The sequence below is a fragment of the Leuciscus leuciscus genome (assembly GCF_965113295.1).
Source record: "Leuciscus leuciscus genome assembly, chromosome: 13".
NCBI lineage: Eukaryota > Metazoa > Chordata > Actinopteri > Cypriniformes > Leuciscidae > Leuciscus > Leuciscus leuciscus.
This window is the reverse complement of record NC_138737.1, coordinates 8,911,589-8,931,833: the sequence shown is the minus strand read 5'-3', so window position 1 is coordinate 8,931,833 and position 20,245 is coordinate 8,911,589. Positions and strand designations below refer to the sequence as shown.

Below are 20,245 nucleotides of genomic sequence, written 5' to 3'. Positions count from 1 at the left end.
ATTATTTCGCTTCCACGTTCTAAATCATTTTCTCCTGTAAATCCAAAACGTGTGTGTGTGTGTGATATATATATATTCAGTTTCTGGTCAAAAGTTTGAAAACATTAATATTTTTTATGTTTTTGAAAGAAGTCTCTTATGCTCACCACGTCTGCATTTATTTTCTGCATTAAAAATACAGAGAAAACAGTAATATTGTGATTTTTTTTTCTGTGATTGAGAAGCTGAATTTTCATCACCCATTCACTCCAGTCTTCAGTGTCACATGATCCTTCAGAAATCATTCTCATACGCCGACATGATAATGATCATTATAACATTTTTAAAATGTTTTTTTTGTTTTTGTTTTGGACCTGTGATACCTTTTTTTTTCAGGATTCATTGATGATCAAAAGTTAAAAAGAAAAGCATTTATTCAAAATGGAAATCCTTTCTAACAATATAAATCTTTACTATCACTTTTTATCAATTTAACACATCCTAGCTGAATAAAAGTATTCATTTCTTTAAAAAAACGTTTGAACGGCAGTGTATTTTGCTAAAAAAAGGTTTCTGTTTTAAATAAATGCTGATCTTTTTTAACTTTTTAATCCTGAAAAAAAGTATCACAGGTTATAAAAAATATTAAGCTGTTTCCATTGATAATAAGTCAGCATATAAGAATGATTTCTGAAGGATCATGTGACACTGTATATTAAAATAATAAACCATTTATGATTTTAAATGGTAATAATATTTCACAATTGATTCTGTATTTTTATTATAAATTATTATTATTATTAATTCACTATTCATTTTATGTGGTCAAGTCTCATGAAACATACCTATTAGACCCAATACAACATGGCTCAATATATGGCTCAATACACATCATAGTACATACAAGCAAACTACACTTAAGTAAGTGAAACTGTTTATTAGTCCATTACAGATCATGCTGGGACAGGCTACACACTGAACATTTCACAAAATAAATTATGATGAATATTAGTTTAAAAATATGGCATCGGTTTTAATTATTACAAAACATTGATCACTTGTTTGTTATGATAATTACATTCATCAACTATTCTGGAAATTACAAATAATTTACATGGCAGGTTTCAAAAAGAAAACAAATCTGAAATGCCTTGTGCAGACAGACATACAGTAGTCCTAAGATTCAACTCTCCACCACCACCTGCTGGTCATAACAGTTATTGCAGATACATTTTAAATTACAATTTACTCAATAAATGACATTCAAAATGTCTTAGAGGAGTTTTTAAAATAAATCCGGGTAGTGTACCCAACAATAATTTATAACTAATAAAGGGATTGTGCTTGAAATAACAATATATAACGTTGGTAATAACACACTGATCACATGAGTGCAGCCAGCTGCAACACCTCAACACTTCCAAACAACTGATACCCTATTTCGTGATAAATAAGTCTGAAATCATAGCTTTGTAATTAGGATCCAATTAATTCAGATCTAGGAACAAAACAAAAAAGTCAAAATATCCAGTCAAACTCTTAAATACAGTAAACTAAAGTAAATAAAATTGGCAGAATAGTAATTTTACTTTAAACTCTTAAGGCCCGGTTTCACAGACAGAGCTTAGATTAAGCCAGGATTAAATCTTAGATTAAGCCAGGATTAGGCCTTAGTTCATTTTATGTAGCTTTTAAAAGTGCCTTAGAAAAAAACATTACTGATATTTAAAGATATTTCAGTTAAAACAGCTCAAACATGCATTTTAGTCTGGAACTAGCTTAGGCCTTGTCTGTGAAACCGTGGGTATGAGTGAAAGGTGAGAAGTAAACAATTGTGTTTCACAGCAATATGGCACATAAATTAAATCCACTGAGGTTTTAGCATTCGCAACCCTGCTTGTAAACATTCTAGAATTTGAGGTCCAGGAAAAAAATGGTCAAAATGTGCCACATGGCCTCTCCAGTACTGGAATAACACCACAATATCTAAGAAATGGCAGTACACAAAACACATTTATAATCGGATCTCAACTTTATGACATCACAAAGGCTTCTAAAAATAGAATCTCTTTAGCCAGATCAGACATAACCTAATATAGATTGTCAAATGCTAACAAGACTGTCGCTTAGATATTTGAAAGGAAATATTTGTAATGCACATTATAAATATTCTACATTCGGTTACAAATGTTAATCATAAATATTAAGATCTCAACAAATAAAATATTCAAGGCCTCTTTGTAAAACATTGTCTTCATGAATATAGAGTACGATTTTTCACTTTTCACTTCGTTTGGTCATAGTGCAATACCTATAGAATGCTAAAGTCCAGTGATTTCCCTCCAGTATGAATGACATGTGGCAGCTGGAGGTGTGGCTTAGTGAGCGTCCACAGCAGTGTTAGTCTGTGGATAACAAGTCCAAGATCGAGGCTTCAGCAAGTCTATGAAAGAGGGCTGAGGAAACAAAAAGGAAACCACCAATATATGAATGAATCCACATTAAACTACATTCACAGATGAATATATACACCAGGCCTAGGCCAGCACTTTGTTTACCTCTTCAACGGAGCAGTAGCGCTGAGCGTACCACTCCTGAGAGTACAGGCAGATGAGAACCCCCTGTCCCAAGAACAGCATAGTCCACATGATCACGTTCCAGATCGGCCCTTTTCTTCGGTCATGAAGAACGAAGTTAAACACCACTAAGAGAAATTTGAGTGGATTACATATATTAAGGCTCTGTCATGTTAATCAGCCACGGAAAAACAGAGTCATTGTAACCGAAGCTAAAACCAATTTCTAGGTGGTGATCTAGCATCCCAGCCTGGCCAAGCTGGTTAAATTGGTCTGTCTGGATGGTTTTTGGTAGAACAGCTGCTGACCAAATAAACACCAGCTTGGTCAGCTGTAAGACCAGCTTAAACCTGCTAAGACTCTCAGTTTTTCAGCAGGGATATTTACCATGCTTATGTAGTAAATGAGGTTCTTACTTCCAAAGCACATGAAGAGGCAGAACAGGACGGGGTAGAAGAAGCCAAAGCAGATGGCCAGAACATACTCGTGCACCACAGCAGACACAGTAAACACAACAAACATGGCCGCCGCACGGAATCGCTTCTGTGTCATCTGTAGAAGTGGATGATCAAACTTGGTTTGGCTTGATTCAAATTAGAATGAATGGCTCCATTCAAATAAGACAAAAACAGATTTAAAAAGAAAAATACAGTTCAACACAAGGCCACCAAAGGGGTCCAACCTGAAACACTTCTGTGACTTTTCCAGTCGATTTTGATTACCACAATTATATATAAATAAATTATAATAAAAATATTTAAATAAAAATAATAATAAAATTACATATTTACTTATGTAAAAGTAATAGTAATTTAGAAGTAATTCATTAATTGAGTAATAATAAAAAAAATATTATATGTGTGTATATATATATAACTGATGACTTACCCACAAGAAGTCCCTGTACACATAATAATAAAGCCAATCGTGTACTACAACATTCCATGTGCGGTAATAGTTAGCAAATGAAGTGGAGTTCCACCAGTCCTAGAGAAAAAGCACATTATTCAAAGAACAAAACGCACATTAGGAACACAAAAAAAGATGAAATGCTAAACTAAGCAGATCTGATCATGTGGAACATATAAAAATAACTCTACCACAAAGTCTATAAAGGTATAAGGGTCTATATTTGTGAAATAATTAAACACTTTCTCGAGTCTGTCTGTTACCTTATAAAACATTCTGTCTCCAAATCGTAGCATTTCAGCAAATGCGTTAAGCCAGCAATGCAGAAAGGCAAAGAACGCCAAGAAAAGCACCAGCACTCCTACGTATATGGGACAATATCATCACACAAATGCATTTGAGCACGTTTTTACTACATTTGTGACCCACTGTGTACTCTTTACTACAATTCTTTTCTCAACATTTTATCAGTATAAAGGAATGAGAAGATATATTGGCCCTGCCGACATGATACCTGGCAGTATAGAGTTGAAGACACACAACACCATGGCCCTCAGGTCAAAGAGCTGCATACTGATACTGCGGAACTGAGGGATACACAGCCGCACAAGTATGTAATACGCATAAAACAAACTCCCCAGCACCTGGAACGACACAGAAGAACATTACATTCAAACAAATGTTTATAAAAATCACAACAACAACATGCACTCTTTCAAAGAACCCACCTGTGAAAACTTTGTAGCCACATAACCCCACCGAATACAAGGATTTCTACAGAGACAAAGCAACATAAGTGCTCAGAGCAAACAGAAAATCAATATATATATATATATATATATATATACAATTTTAACTCATTTTTAAATAAATATATTCATTATTTAAATAAATACAATTTTAATTAATTAGCATTTATATATGTTTTGAATTTTTTTATTAGAATTATTAATTAAAAATAAATCTTCCTTTAAACCAATAGCAGTCAGTCTTACCGTGGATAATTGTCTCTGTATATTAGGGTGGGTGCAAAGAGAAAGTAAATGTACTGGGTGAACTGAGGTACAGCAACTGAATCTGAAAAATAAATAAAAAAGACGACGACAAAATAAACCAGACGTTTTTTATTTTTTTATGTCAACCAGCATCTAAGTGAAGATCTTACTTGTTTTGTTTCGTTCTAAGGATCGTACTCTTGGCACATTTTCCCTGATGAAAGAGTGAGTTTTCATCATCAGCCGCACCTGTTTACAACAAAAACCAAAGCAACAACTAGATTCAGCAGTAACAAACCTTACATTCAAAATCTACCTTCATACATGTTCTACCTAGCAACACATTCAAAATACACACGAAGGCAGAAAATAGAACAATGGAGTGATATAAAAAGAATCCCGTTGCTATGGTTACGGAGTACCTGTTCTAGAATAAGTATGAAGCATGAAGCAGGGGGAAGGCCGTTCTTCAGCACCACATATGTGGGTATGAAACCCAAAAACAGCCCCTGGTACAGCAGCAAGAGAGAACCGGCCAGCACTGTCCATAAGGCCCGATAGTTTGACGTGGGGTAGACGCCGGCCCAGACACTGAGCAGTACATATGGAACCACAAGAGAGGACAGGAACATACACATCCACGTGACAACCACTAGGGGGAACTGGCCAAACGCGTACACCAGCAGGTCAAACTCAAGCACCAGTCTAAAGAGAGCGCACGAAAGAAAGATTTTAACACAAATTAGTGCATCTTCTTCTATTGTTTCACTTTACTGCAAAGATATATATATAAATAGACAGACAGATAGGAGTGACAGAACAATAGATAGAGCGACAGAATGATAGATCGATAGATAGAGAGCAACTGAATGATAGAGCAACAGATAGAGCGACAGAACAACAGATCGAAAGAAAGATAAAGCAACTGAATGATATAGAGTGAGAGCACGATAGACAGAGCGACAGAATAATAGAACAATAGAGCGATGGAACGACAGATAGAGAACGACAGATAGAGAGCGACAGATATATAGACATACAGAACAGATAGAGCGACAGAACAATAGATCAATAGATAGATAAAGCAACTGAATGATAGAGTGATAGCACGATAGACAGAGCGACAGAATGATAGATAGAGCGACAGATAGAGCGACAAAACGACATATAGATAGATAGAAGAATACATTAATAAAGGTTAAAAAGAATAAAAGTAATCCAAAAATAAATTCAGTATTAAATGTAATTAAAAATTAATTATATTTGTTCTTATACATCTATCTATCAAACTGTATTTATTTTTAATAGGTTTGGGCCTCTATAAGCCAGGAGAAGTATATACTGAATATAGGAGACTTTGCAAACATTGTGCTTGTAAAGGCAAATTATATCTCTTCATACCTTAGCAAAAACAAAAACATTATGAATTTATGAAACCACACTGTTGGCAAGGTCAGAACTTGAACATTTCAAACAAGGTTGCCGTCTCAAAAAACTGAAGCAAACTGGATTCCAAAAGTGTTGATGAATAGTGAGCGTCCTAACCTGCCCTCGTCGATGAAGTCCACGACGAGCGTGCTGAAGATGAAGAGGATGAGGAGAGCGATGAACATGTGATAGATGGTGCGGATGTGGTTCACCTCAAACAGATCACTGCAGAAAAATCATTTCATAACCACTATTACTTCAAATATACATATTCAGTACAACCATATGTTTCTGGTCACTTAAATGGCCACTGTTTTCCTGATTAAACACTAAATACATGAAAAAATAAATCCTAAATTGTGATATAATAAAAAAAGTTTATTTAGGTCAGCTAATCAAATGAAAGTCATATCTCATCTTTATCTCACCACAGACGGAAACAAATCTCAGCTTTCACACATTTCAGTACAGGTTTCAGCAAAATCTCAGAGAAAATACACCCATGACTCACTCTAACAGAGATCGACGAATCACAAACTGCTTGCTTTGGGCTTGGGAAGGTTGTGTATGCCTACAGGAGCAGAGAGGAAGATGAAAAGGTAGACAACAGGGGCAAAGATGTGAGATAAAAGCACTATGCTGATGTGCCAAGAACATGCCATGGAAAATAAATCACAAATGCAGTGAATTCATGAGAGTAAATGAGAACAATGAAGTGTACTAGCCAGCCATGGCACTCATTACAATGCTGTTTATGCGTGATTTCAGTACCTGAGTTTGCTTTTCTCCTTATCTGAGAGAGACTGAAAGACTGTGCTCACATGGGAGGAACCCAGACTGGCAGACTCCTCTATCAGGCTGTCCATGAACTCATTCACTTGAGTGTCAAACTGCCTCATCAGGTCTGCTTTCAAATGCTGAAAAAACTGTAAAAACACAGAACAGCTAGTCTCTTATATATCCAAGGAGGGTCTTATGAACAAGAACAGAAGGTTTGCAGAAGGTGAAGCTGAAAACATCATATCCACTAGATAACAGTTGGAGTCGGAGAATCTGGTCTCATGTGATACCTCAAGCTGTCACGGCCATTTTGTTTTAACTGTGGCTGATCTTAATGGAGACAAATGAAGGTCTTTGTATGTCTAGGACACTTTAAGAGATACTTAACTTGATCACACAGACAAAAAACAGGGAGATTGAACCGTTGACGCAATACATTGGAGGTCTGTGATTCGAATTAATTCTAAAGTTTAATCCTTTGGCTGTACTTAATCATTCCCACCGTGTTTCTGAATAACCTCACTGTCCCTGGCTGATAACCACATCCTTCCTTATTCTATCTACACTTCCTGTAAACTTTACAAGCAGTGGGAAACAGTCTAAAACAACAGTTGATCCTAATACAGAAAACAAATGATATTTTTGCTTAAAATCAATATTTAGTCGGAAAAATGTGCTGCGCATTTGTTAACTGATTATTTTTGTCTGAATCTTTTTAATTCAATAATTCAACAACACCTAAAAAAGCAATTCAGAAAATGACTTGAGAAATTGAAAACTTATTGTATATTCAATTACAATACCATTTGATATTTTTGTGGGATTTAAACCTGTTGTCATGTGACGAGAAATTAATAAAACAGTATGTCAAGGTCAGTTGTTTAAATGTGTGTGTATATGTATATATGTATGTATGTATGTATGTATGTATGTATGTGTATATATGAAGAGTTCAGATGCAAAACCCTCTAAATGCCATTTGAAATTTTCTTATAGAATGATCATTTTTATCAAGCTTGTATATTTAAGTTCAGTAATTTCACTTAAATGCTAATTAATAGGTAATCTTCATTGCCATTTAAGTGAAATTATTGAATTTAAATATACGAGCTTGATAAAAATGATCATTCTATAAGAAAATTTCAAATGGCATTTAGAGGCTTTTGCATCTGAACTCTTCATATATATATATAGTGATAATTATGATTCAAAAATACTTTCATAAATATGTTAAAAAATATAATGATTAAGATGTGTAAACTCATGTGCATTCAAGAAAAATATTTTATTACTTTACCCGATTGATGGGTATGGCTCTATTTCCAAAACATTCAAATGGTATAAACAATTTTCAGAAGTGCATATGATTTGGTATGTAAACATATTTAAATAGTTCATCCAGAACAAACATACTTATTTGTCACTGAACCACTAGCAGAAATACTCTACTAGACTTTTTAAAAATTAACTAGAGACTGTGCTTTATAGAGAGCAAAACTTCCAGCCTGACAAAGAGTTTGATAAACAAGAACAAATATCTGGAGCTGCTAAACTAAATCACAAAAGCTCAGTCAGATTTACACAGATCAAAAGCACAAGAATAAGCATTGCATTGCATTTAAATCACTAAAAGGATATAGTCAAAGCAAAGGTCACATTAGAACGTTTAGGATCAGATAATGTATGACGTAAAAGTTATTATCAGTATTATCACAGATTATCTGTATAGTCACTCTGCAACAATACAGTGATAAAGTACAAGATTCGCACAGTTGCTCATAGTTCTGAAAGCCACTGATTCACTGGGATTGACATCTTACCTCCGCTTTCTTCTTTAGCTGTAGTTTTGCGCTGATAATGTGCTCCACTTCCACTGTTCCTGAAATGAGACATCAATACAGATCTCTCATGAATGCCCACATTTACATACAGATGGACGCAGGTGATTCAGTGGCACTTGTGGGCACCGTATCCTGGTTACCATAAAGTAATCTTTAACTAATTTCACATCATGCAAACAGAAAACCTGCATCCGTTTGAGTGAGAGCAAACAGAAGAAACAGATGATTCAGACAACACTTTCAAAAAGATTCTACATTAACCTATACAGATAGTGACATCACAAAATTGCTCGAGTGCTTTTCTTTTTTTAAAGTAATTTAAAGTATAAATTTTTTCATTAAAAAAATTTATTTTTAAGAATGAATACTTTTATTTGACGCATTGCATTCCTCAAAAGTGACAGTAAAGACATTTATAATGTTACAAAAGATTTCTATTTCAAATAAATGCTGTTTGTTTGTTGATAAATTTATCATGAATTCCACAAAAATATGAAGCCGCTCAACTCTTTTCAACGTTGATAATAATAATAATAATAATAATAAGAAGAAACGTTTCTTGAGCATTAAATCAGCATTATAATTAAAATGATTTCTGAAGGATCATGCGACACTGAAAAAGTAATGATGCTGAAAATTCAGCCAATCGATGATAAAGAGATACATTTTAAGTTTTATGGCAGAAAAATTAAATAGGTAATGAATTAATAGTGAGTGTAAAACCTGATGACTTTCGACTGTTACAAAAAGCAGCAAAGTTTACCCCATTGAAAACACTTTTTGTTCAACATTATTTTACCTTAAAAAAACGCTATAATAATTAATATAAAAAACTCAAGTGCTACACTGTGAAGCATCTTATGAAATGTGTTACACTGTATTTGACAGTGCGGTTGCACAATAATACACTACACTAGCATTTTCAGTGTCTTCGTGTCAGAGTTAATGGGAATGACTGCATCATTGATAACAGTACTGGGCAGGACATGGCAATTTCTCAATCAGGTCACACGGCAAATCACATGGAAATCTGTTCATTCCCAGAATTAAGCTTGATTGTTTCACTAACGTAACATGAATGTGTAATGGCTATTGTTTCCCCATTTTGTTTTAACCCATTATATGATTACACTGCTCAGTCAAGACCTTCACTACAAGTACAGCAGTAAGAACAGGCTGAAAATTATAAGCAAATCATACCACAGCATATTTATAGCGATCATGGAGTTATATTATAACTGTAGGCTATCATTTCTTGCTATTATTGCAAATTAAAAGCCTTTCATTTTCCCAGGTAGCGTTGAATTAAGAACACACCCATTTTCTAGTACACAACATTTTTTTTTTTGATATTTTTTCTTTTCTGTGAACTGAACAAAGCATATCAAGGGAAATAAATAATGTCAAAGATTGACAGTGTCATACAAATGATGGGTTGTACAAATTGTGCAAGCATGTAACGTAAATAGTTAGGAAACTAAGTGAAACATGTTGCAACTGATTCCAATGGGTCAGAGTTGAATGACCTAACGTTACATTAGAACTAACAAAAGAGAAACTCTTTTGTCTCTTCGTCAGAATTTTAATGTGACTGTTTTGCCTCTGCTCAATTTGAATAGTCTACATTTGGAGGATTCAAGGTTTTTTGTTAAGTGTTTAAGTGAGTCTCACCATTACTTGGGAAGGGCACCTCTCCTGTGGCTCTTTCGGCTCCTGTCCCATCCTGGTCTGATGACGGAACAACCTTATGGGACCCCCTACGATTGCGTGGGGTGCCAGCACCCTCATTCACCATCCTGATGCTGAAAACACAACACAACACAAACCAAGGCAAGGCAAGGCATGAACAATGTGAATCTTATGAATTGTTTAACAGGTATATCATTGAAATCAATAGTAATAGTCAGATTAAGCCACAGATATTTGAATCACAGATCCCCATTAAATTCAATGACAAAAATGTGCTACTTATTGTCAGTAACGATGAAATAATTACTTGTCACGAAAGCAAAGTACTAGTGACTTAATTTAATACTAGTCTCCGATGGAACAGTACTAGTAGTAGCACATCTAATAATAATTACTAGTGAAATTAATTAAACTAAATACAAAGATACTAACAGTTAGTTACTAATGGAATACTGAATTAAGCTGTAACTTATTCTACGCTAAATTAGATGCTGTGTTGGTGCTCGTCTGTGCTTATTTAACTCACACTAAATACGAACGATACTCGATACGGTGATTGTAAACACAGAAGACGTTCAATAGCCAGGTAATGTTTGATGTCTATTTTATTGGCTCCGTTTTACGATAGACGGAAAACAACCTTTAGATCACTTACTTGTGCTTTCTTCCCAAATACACACGTCCTTAATAATAATCAATTCGGCTTCTGAGGACAAACTCCGAGTGTTTGACTGAGATGAGTGTGTGACAGCAGAGCTGCATCAGGCCTGTTGAAATCAACTGACACAACAGGCGCTCGTTCTCTACCGGGGGGCGGAGTCTGCACTTAAAACGCCATCTGATTGGTCGAACTGTTTCGACTGTGTAAATTGATCTTAAACGTACAGTAACAATACCAATATGTTGCAGCGTTGCTGGTTATCTTACCTTTCTCAAATATGTAATGTGGAATAAATATATATGAATCTTAAACCCCTTCAAGAACATGCCTTGGTCATATTTCACCCCAAAAGAAAAAAAAAAGTCTTAAAAGAAATGAATCAAGTCGTTTATTAAGTCTTATTAAGTCTGTGGAATAAGTAGGTGCAGTTTGGGACTGTTAATAATTATAATTACTATGGTGTTTACAAATTTATAGTTCTATTTTGAGTTAATTTTGTCTTAATGTTAAGTTAAAAATGTATTTTGTTAAATTAAGGTGTTATATTTAATGTTCTCATTGTGGAGATTATAGGCCTATATATAATTCATTAATGAGTGTAGAATGTTGACTAGTTTTAAAGTACAGTATAAAAATAAATAATTCATGAGTGTAGAATGTTGACTAGTTTTAAAGTACAGTATAAAAACAAAACAAAAAAACAGTATTAGTAATCCAGGATTTGTTTATTGTAACATTAGGAATATTGCAAAAAAGGGCATTTCATGACACATTTCTAGAAAGAACATACTATTTTTTGCAATATATAGAAACTAGGAATGCCATATGGTTTTACATTTTTTATATCAGTTAGTAAAACATTAAGGTACTGAATACAAATTCTTACACCTTACATAAATAAATTATTATCATAAATACTCACAACCCACAGACACACAAGTCTAAATAAACTCACATGCTCACTACACGCACGCAAACAATTATTGCACCACTTTCAGTCTACAGGAAATCTGAATAATATAAACCCAGAGAGGCAGCAAATTCAGCTATGCTGGAAATCACTGATCATAAAGTAAGGTAACATTATAATACAATACTCAAAGTCTCATTATAATGTACTGTCAGCTGGGAACACTGCATTCCTCCCAGGAGCTCTGTGAATACCATCTATTTTTGGAAAGAGACTATAAGAAGCACAAATGTCCAAGGACGATGATCGCATCTCCTTCCCAGCTCTCCCCTCCGCTCTCTAAATAAACGTCTCTTATGGGAAGTAGTTGCACGTCTCCTCCGTGGAGCTCTGAATTCCCCAGAACCCTCACCTGTGCCATTACCTGCAATATAAGGCAGGGAAAACACTTATTATGCTCTTGTTATATGCAATAGCTTTAATTTACCTGACACGGTTTGGCTGTGTGTCATTTTTTGGAAACTTCTCATTTAGCAAAGCTGTTGTCTTGTATCATAGACTAATTTCATTACCAGAGATTACTTCTAACCTCACAACCATGCTGTGATATGATGACATGGGATGGATGGATTTCTTCATTAAAGTCTCCTCGTAAGTGTAGCACCCTCTTGGTGGTCTCATTGTGCTTAGCAGCGGGGCTGGGTTTTTTGGGACATTTCAGGCTGATGCTTTGTGTGGCAGAGTAACTGTGCAACCGTAAGAATCGCAGTTGGACAACATCGAGACCTCTGTACTCAAACTGTGGAGTGTGAAAATCAGAAAATTACATTCATTAAGACACTTGTCATTCTTAATAGAAATAATGATATTCGTGGCACTGTTTCCATATAAACAAAAAAAACACCAAATTAACAATACATTTCATCAGCTTATGAAATTTAGTAAGTAAAGTGATTTACCTTGAAGCCTCTGTGAAGCTCACTAAACCACTTTTTAGATCTGTCCACTGATGGCCATATTCCTAAAATCTTACAAAATCGTGACCACAAACATGGTATTATTTCAATATAACAGAATATCTATACACAGCAACTCTTCTTCTGTACATGTGTCCATGTGTTATTGTATTATTCTGTGTCTAGCTGGTACATTTCTTTGAGAAATGAAAATTTCAATTTGTTGTGTGTCGGAATAATGGGTAACAAATCTCTTTCAGATTTTGGGCATCTCAGAGTAACCAAAAAAAAAAAAACACATCAGTTTACGTGCAGTGTTTCCAACTATTTTCAATGGAAAGTAGCTAAAGCCTGCTCGAAAAGTCGCTAAATGTCACTAGATGACGTGATGATGTGCCAATTGTTGGCATTTCACATCTGTTTTCTCTCTTAATCCATACTCACATTCACATATTTTACTAAAATACATAGACGAATGTCCAATAAAGCTGTTCAATTACATATTTTCTGTCAGACAACAGAAGGAGCATGATATAGCGACTGACCACTACATGTTAAAGGTACAGTATGTAACTTTTGGACCTGTAGCAGAAAATCATCCCGCTAGGTCTAAAATATAAACACGTTTTGGAAGAAGGATTGATGATGTATAGATTGTATTGAAAATGTTACATAGTGTACCTTTAACCAGCAGTCCAAAAAGTCACTTGATTTGTCTCTTTTGCTTTTTTTTTTATTTAAGCCGCTAAAGGGGTCTAAAAAGTCGCTAAGTTGGCAACACTGTTTATGTGTTTTAGAGTCATCAAAGAAGATTGATAAACTGTGAAAATCCTCTTACTTTAGACTGGACAGGAGACACACAAGTTAGACCACCAGCAGTGAAGTTACAGAAAACACGGAGAGCATCAAATGGACATCCGTGGTTAGGATCAACGTAGTAGTGCCCTATGAATACATGACCACAGTTAAATAATACATTTCCTTCTCTGTGATTTATCTTGTAAAACAAGAGTCACATTTTCTGGTCTCACCGTCTCTGAGGTGAGGCTGGATGAGACTCAGCTCTCTGCAGGTGCTTGCTGGGCTCTCTTTGGTGCCCTGTGAGTGGCTATTTTCCTCAATCCCATCTTCAGGGTCATCAAATCGAGACTTTCGTGATAATAACCTTGCTTTCTAAACAGAAAGACACTAGTACAATCAATATATTAAAAGCTTCATTTTGGGTCAAGTCTTTCTGCTTCCCGACCCCACCTTTTCCTCTACTGTACCTTGCGGTATTTGACAATAAAAGTGTGTTTCAGTGCTTAACAAACCAAGGTTGACTGCTTGAGTTTGTACTAACATTTAGTGAGGCTCTTCTCTGAGCATGAGTGTGAAGCCCTGGTGTCAGCTTGCTGGGAATACCTGGTTTTCCCTTGTAAGAAAATGAGATTAAGTCAGAATATAATAGATTAAGTTACATAATCTCTTAAAAAGGAATGAAATAAGTATGAAATGAAAGTGTTGACATTATTAACATGCAGTTACATTCAGGAAAAATTTACAACTTACAGGTGGTCCTCTCCGACCTTTCACACCTTTTTGTCCTGATATTCCCTGAACTCCTTTCATGCCCTGTTGATATGAACAATATTTTAAAAAGCACATTTAACCCTCTGGAGTCTGAGCGGTTTTCTGGGCCCTTGAGATGTTCTGACATTTGTGCTTTTTTCAGTTGCTTATAAACATATTAATGGCAAAGGTGTAAATTCACTCTATAAAGCACAAACAGGGCTACCATAATATGTGAGCCACGTGTATGTACATGTTTTCATTTTTGAGAGAATAATGTTTATGCGTGGATATTGAAAAAACTAAAAACTAAAATTTCTGAAATAAGGCCACAAAACACATAGTAAATATGTGTCAATAAGACTTTTGACTAATGGATGTCCTCGCCTAGAGTTTTTTTCTTCAAAATTATGTGAAAATAGTCTTGCTTTATCGTTCAAATAAAACCATACATTGATTTAAATTGATGTAAAACAGGTTTTGCTTGGAAAGCCAATATGCGAGGGGGCGTGAACGAGGAGTGGTTTACACCTGAAGGGTCACACCTCGGCTGTTCGCGGTGGGTAGGAGTGAATCTTTTGGCTTTGGAATTTCACTGTGGTTGATATAAAGATTTTATTTAACACATAAAAAATATGACCACTTTTTTGTTTGTTCAGATTTCATATCTTTAAAACAAAAACAAAAAATCTGATTTGAATCACTCAAATTGAGAGAACCATTTTATTAAACAATTCTTTCTTTTTTTTTTTATTGGTCAAAAAGTACTGAAAAGGGTTAAGAAAAGTTGTTGAAAGAAGTCTCTTATGCTCAGCAAAGCTTCATTTATTTGATCAAAATACAGTAAAAAGTTATATTGTGAAATACTTTCTGTCAGTTTTCTATTTTAATAATTTTTAAAGTAATTTATTCCTGTGAATTTCTTATTTTTACACCATAACTTTTCTTTTCTTTACAATTTTCATAAACTTAAAATGTAATATATTTTGAGGTTTAAATCATATATTTAATCGCATATTTTCAACGTTTCGATGTGATGTGTGCATTGTTGTTTGAGTCATTGCCAGGGCATTACAGGTCAGCCTGACAATAAGATCTGTATCTGTACTGTACCTACCTGGTTCAGGTACAGCGTAATGATAAGCAGAGCTATATAAATTACAATCACACCTGCAATTTCAGTACACACCTTCCTTCCAGGTGGACCCTGTAGAGCAAAACAAGAATATGTCAGAATCTGTGCCATTGTTCTAAAGCAAATAAAGTTGGTCAATAAGTTTACAAAGAGACATACAGATGAACCAGGAAATCCTTTGCCACCAGGAGGCCCACGAGCACCAGCTTCACCCTGCAACAAAAAACATACTTATCTGATGGATATGTTTTGCACGACAAAAAAGTTCATTAAACATTTATTTGGAAAACAAAAAACGTTAAGAAGGCTGTCAATTGGCACTGCAAAAAAAACATAGGCTACTTATGAATAAAGAAACAAAAGGTCACAAAAAATATGTGCACAATATAAACTGCTACCTGTATGCCTTTTGGCCCAGGCCGCCCCTTGTACCCTGGAGCAGCTTGTTTTCCCTGCAAGGTGCAAAGAAGAAGGAAAACATTTATAACTAGTGAAAAAAGCAACTGATAGTTTTTGGTGTGTTTCATCTGAACTTACCTTTTCTCCTGGTGGTCCAGTGGGCCCTTGCAATCCTCTAATTCCAACATGGCCCTGTAAATTGTATTAATGACCATATTAACACTATAAAGCCATAAGAAAACCCTATTGTATAATATTTGATACACAATTTCTAAGGCTTCTAAATTTTCAACAGTTTAGACTTTTTTTTAGCAATTAAAAGACCTTTTAGTATAATTCTAAAAATGTCCCCCTTCAGGTCGTGGTACGTGTTTTTTTTTTTTTTGCTGCAAAAACCTTACTGTGTTTTAAAAAGTATACATTAGAACGTACTCGGTTACTAACGTAACCTCGGTTCTCTCTAGAGAGGAAACGAGTACTGCGTAATATCTTACGCTAGGGGAAATCTCTTTTCCGCGAGATACTGAAGCCAAAAAATTATCCTTAATTTTGAAATAATGTAAAACGCGTTGCGGCAGCATGCAGACATAGGCGAGACAGCTCGCGCGCCTATTGGCTGCCCTGCGGCAACTGCAGCAGCCTATCGATAAGGCCCTATCGTGACGTCATCACCAATGGGGGCGCTTCGCGCCCCATACGTCACGTCCCGCCGAAACGGGCGTGGCCTGGGGCTATAAATATAGCATCGAAAGGCTAGCTTACCGGTTTTTCATCGCCGGAGCGAACCGGAGCGTGCGCAGGCACGGCAAGATACGCAGTACTCGTTTCCTCTCTAGAGAGAACCGAGGTTACGTTAGTAACCGAGTACGTTCTCTTACGAGAGGTACTCTCGTACTGCGTAATATCTTACGCTAGGGGAAACAGTGTAAAACGCCGTGCATGCTATGATCCAGCACCAAAGTCCCAAGGGCAGGTGCCCGGGCTCATGTAGTACATGATCATAAGTGACTCACAGAGAGCCCAGGAAGAGTGGCTAGAATAGCATCATTCCTGTAATGCAGCATCCTATAAGAACAGTTATAGTGATGGTATTTACTCAGTCAGGGCGACCCCGGCCTGGACTGATGAATATAGTGGGTCCTACACATTGCCCATAGAGCTGCGCGATCTAAACGAGCGTTGCTCGCGCTATTTCGGTATTCTGGGCCAGACGTACTCGGGGCAGACAGTACCGTTTTTTAGACTGAAAGCAGCTTAGCTTGCAGAGCGGGAACCTCTAGGTTATAAAACCTTATAAATGTAGACGGGGAGGCCCAGCCTGCCGCCATACAGATATCTTGCAAGGCAATCCCACTAGACCAAGCCCACGACGAGGCCACGCCTCTCGTGGAGTGCGCTCTGACACCTAATGGGCACTGCAAGCCCTTAGAGGTGTAAGCCAGCGCTATAGCATCGACTATCCATCTGGATAGGCTCTGTTTCGAAACGGCGAGTCCCTTAGAACGTCCGTAGAGTGAAACAAAGAGCTGCTCCGTCTGTCTGAAAACAGACGTGCGGGACACATAAGCCCTTAGCGCCCTGACTGGGCAAAGGAAGCTGGCGTCCTTCTCCTCGTTAGAGACCGGCAGGGCAGACAGGGAAATTACCTGGGCCCTGAACGGTGTATTGAGGGATTTAGGGACGTACCCGTGCCTTGGTTTGAGTATGACTTTCGAGTCATTTGGCCCAAACTCCATACACGTCGCGCTCACTGAGAGCGCTTGTAAGTCCCCTATGCGCTTCACTGAAGCGAGAGCCAGAAGAAACACCGTTTTGAAAGACAAGTGTTTGATATCTACTGACTGGATAGGCTCAAATGGGGCACCCTTCATGGCCTCCAAGACCGTAGAAAGGTCCCATATGGGGACTGAGGGAGGTCTGGGAGGATTTAACCTCTTAGCTCCTCTAAGGAACCGAATGACCAGATCGTTCCTTCCTAGTGACTGACCAAGCGTTGGTTTGGAAAACGCTGCTATAGCCGCCACATAGACTTTGAGCGTGGATGGGGCTCTGCCTTCATCCAGTAGCTCTTGTAGGAAGGAGAGAACCTCCGTCACTCCACAGTCCAGGGGTGAAAAGCCGCGTGCTGTGCACCAGCTGGAGAACACTGACCATTTTGAGGAATAGAGCCGTCTCGTAGAGGGAGCTCTAGCCTGCATGATCGTGTTTAACACTCCCTCTGGGATATCAGAGGGTACCCGTTGATGGCCCACGCATGTAGGGACCAAAGCTCCGGGCGAGGATGCCAGATCGAGCCCCTGGCTTGAGAGAGGAGGTCCCTCCTCACTGGTATTGGCCATGGGGCAGTGCTCGTCAGCTGCATAAGAACTGGGAACCAAGCCTGGTTCTTCCAGAACGGAGCAACCAGTAACACTGAGCATCTGCTTTCCCTGATCCGCTCTAATACCTGAGGTAGGAGCGTGATGGGGGGAAAGGCATAGAGCGGGCAGCGGGGCCAGACGTGGGCCAGCGCATCCCTGCTCTTTGAGAAAAATTCCGGGCAGTGAGCGTTTTCTTGAGACGCAAACAGGTCTATCTTTGCTCTGCCGAATGTCTGCCACAGCAGTTGGACTGTCTGCGGATGCAGTGACCATTCTCCTGCTGGAACATTGTTCCTCGACAGTCTGTCTGGTCCCACATTCAGGTGGCCAGGCACATGCGCTGCTCTGAGCGAGCGCAAATTGTGCTGAGCCCATACCAGGAGGCGTTTCGCTAACCTGTATAGGTTTCGGGATGTGATGCCTCCCTGGCGATTTATGTAGGCTACCACTGACATGTTGTCCGAGCGGACCAAGACGTGGTGTCCTGCTATTTGGGGACGAAAGCGCCTCAGCGCGTTGTCGACTGCCATCATTTCCAGGCAGTTTATGTGCAGAAGCTTTTCCCGTTCTGACCACTGGCCGAAAAACGGTCTGCCCTCGAACAGTGCTCCCCATCCCGAGGTGGAGGCGTCCGTGGACACCACCTTCACACTCGAGGAAGTCCCCAGGCTTACACCTGACTGGTACCAGTCGGTCGCTCTCCAGGGTATCAGTGCTGAGACGCATTCCTGATCGACCTTGAGACGAAAGAGACCTGAAGTCCATGCTCGACGCGGTACTCGTGCTTGTAGCCAGAACTGCAGTGGGCGCATGCGAAGCAGACCCAGCTGGAGAACTGTGGATGCTGCTGCCATGAGACCGAGCATCCTTTGAAACTTCTTTAGCGGGACTATAGTGCCGCGGCGGAAGGATTCTGTCATGCGCTGAATAGTCAATCTGCGCTGTAGCGATATTTGAGCTGTCATTGACAGCGAGTCCAGTTCTGTGCCCAGAAAAGATATTCTCTGACTGGGAGACAGTGAACTTTTCGCCCAGTTGACTTTGAGACCCAGATTCTCGAGATGTTCGAGTAAAATGGTTCTGTGTTCTATGAGCTCCGTATGTGACTGAGCTAGAACCAGCCAATCGTCCAAGTAGTTCAAAACTCGCATTCCCCGAAGTTTCAGGGGAGCGAGGGCTGCGTCCATGCACTTCGTGAATGTACGGGGTGCTAGGGACAGGCCAAACGGTAGGACTGTGTATTGATAAGCCTGGCCCTCGAAGGCGAATCTCAAAAATCGCCTGTGACGTGACGCTATTTGTATTTGGAAATACGCGTCTTTCAGATCTATTGACACAAACCAGTCCCCGTGGCGAATTTGCGCGAGGATTTTCTTGGTTGTGAGCATTCTGAACCGGCGTTTTGAAAGCGCTACGTTCAGTTGTCTTAGATCTAGAATGGGTCTGAGACCCCCGTCTTTTTTCGGAACCAGAAAATATCTGCTGTATAGCCCCCCTTCGCTCTGAGCTTGAGATAAAGGCTCTATTGCCCCTTTGCTCAACAGTTTCGCAATTTCGGTACGAAGTACACTTGCTACTTCCTTTTCTACCGTGGTTTCGACTCGCACCGCACAACGGCGGGGACGTCGAGCGAACTGTAGCGAATAGCCTCTTTCTATAATGTTCAGCACCCATTCTGATACACCGGGAAGCTTTGCCCACGCATGTGCGTGCATAGCTAAGGGTTGAATGAGATCGGAGCTCTGGTCGTGACATAGTGGCGACCGGGGAGCTTCGGTATGCTGTATTATAGACACCGCATTTGCAGCGCTCGAGGCGGGGAGTGTTTTGATCACAGCGGGCGGTTCGCCCGCGCTCGGCTCTCTCACGGCAGGTAGCTGAGAGACGGCGAGCGTGGGGGAAACCGAGGGATTCGTCATGTCTGTGAGTGAATGTGGGCGCAGGACAGCGGGCACATTTGCACTGAAAACACCATCGACCTGAGTCGGTTGTATGTGTGTTGGTTTCGTTTTTACAGAAACCGAGAGACATGCAGCGTGTAGTGTTTGTGGGCACTGGGACGTGGGCACGTTCACT

The 20,245-nt window shown here is 38.5% G+C and overlaps 2 protein-coding genes across 4 annotated transcripts in view; both read right to left on the bottom strand.

Annotated features, from left to right (window-relative positions):
- Nucleotides 1-901: 901 nt before the first annotated feature.
- soat1 (sterol O-acyltransferase 1) lies at nt 902-11,013 on the bottom strand. Of its 2 annotated transcripts, XR_014211178.1 has the most exons (17): nt 10,853-11,013; nt 10,180-10,310; nt 8,488-8,546; nt 6,659-6,804; nt 6,399-6,458; nt 6,005-6,112; nt 4,882-5,164; nt 4,630-4,708; nt 4,460-4,541; nt 4,193-4,238; nt 3,979-4,108; nt 3,728-3,825; nt 3,444-3,542; nt 2,972-3,107; nt 2,538-2,683; nt 2,291-2,435; nt 902-1,965 (listed from the first exon to the last, which is right to left on the bottom strand). XR_014211178.1 is itself a non-coding variant. In XM_082188471.1 (16 exons), the coding sequence occupies exons 2-16, from the start codon at nt 10,301-10,303 to the stop codon at nt 2,358-2,360; spliced, it is 1,674 nt and encodes a 557-aa protein (XP_082044597.1). In that variant the 5' UTR covers nt 10,304-10,310; nt 10,853-11,013; the 3' UTR covers nt 902-2,357. The 2 variants fall into 2 exon arrangements, 1 of the variants encoding a protein (XP_082044597.1); XM_082188471.1 differs by having other exon boundaries at nt 902-2,435.
- A 564-nt stretch (nt 11,014-11,577) lies between these two features.
- The window catches only part of LOC309512602 (uncharacterized protein), a 34,221-nt gene continuing 25,553 nt past the window's right edge, over nt 11,578-20,245 (bottom strand). For both annotated transcript variants that reach the window (XM_082188266.1, XM_082188267.1), the window contains 11 exons: nt 15,948-16,001; nt 15,809-15,862; nt 15,570-15,623; nt 15,465-15,482; nt 14,276-14,338; nt 14,067-14,138; nt 13,756-13,897; nt 13,563-13,669; nt 12,728-12,796; nt 12,358-12,567; nt 11,578-12,192 (listed from right to left, as the gene is read on the bottom strand). In XM_082188266.1, coding sequence (XP_082044392.1) covers nt 12,043-12,192; nt 12,358-12,567; nt 12,728-12,796; nt 13,563-13,669; nt 13,756-13,897; nt 14,067-14,138; nt 14,276-14,338; nt 15,465-15,482; nt 15,570-15,623; nt 15,809-15,862; nt 15,948-16,001 — 993 coding nt within the window. In that variant the 3' untranslated portion in view covers nt 11,578-12,042. The remainder of the gene's footprint in view (nt 12,193-12,357; nt 12,568-12,727; nt 12,797-13,562; nt 13,670-13,755; nt 13,898-14,066; nt 14,139-14,275; nt 14,339-15,464; nt 15,483-15,569; nt 15,624-15,808; nt 15,863-15,947; nt 16,002-20,245) is intronic.

Excerpts from the sequence above, each read along its gene's own strand:
- soat1 (XM_082188471.1), bottom strand. The coding sequence starts at position 10,303 with ATGGTGAATGAGGGTGCTGGCACCCCACGCAATCGTAGGGGGTCCCAT. Across the intron at positions 6,805-8,487 it reads AGCTAAAGAAGAAAGCGGAG|CATTTGAAAGCAGACCTGAT; the intron begins GTAAGATGTCAA and ends CAGTTTTTTCAG. Across the intron at positions 3,543-3,727 it reads GAGACAGAATGTTTTATAAG|GACTGGTGGAACTCCACTTC; the intron begins GTAACAGACAGA and ends CTTTTTCTCTAG.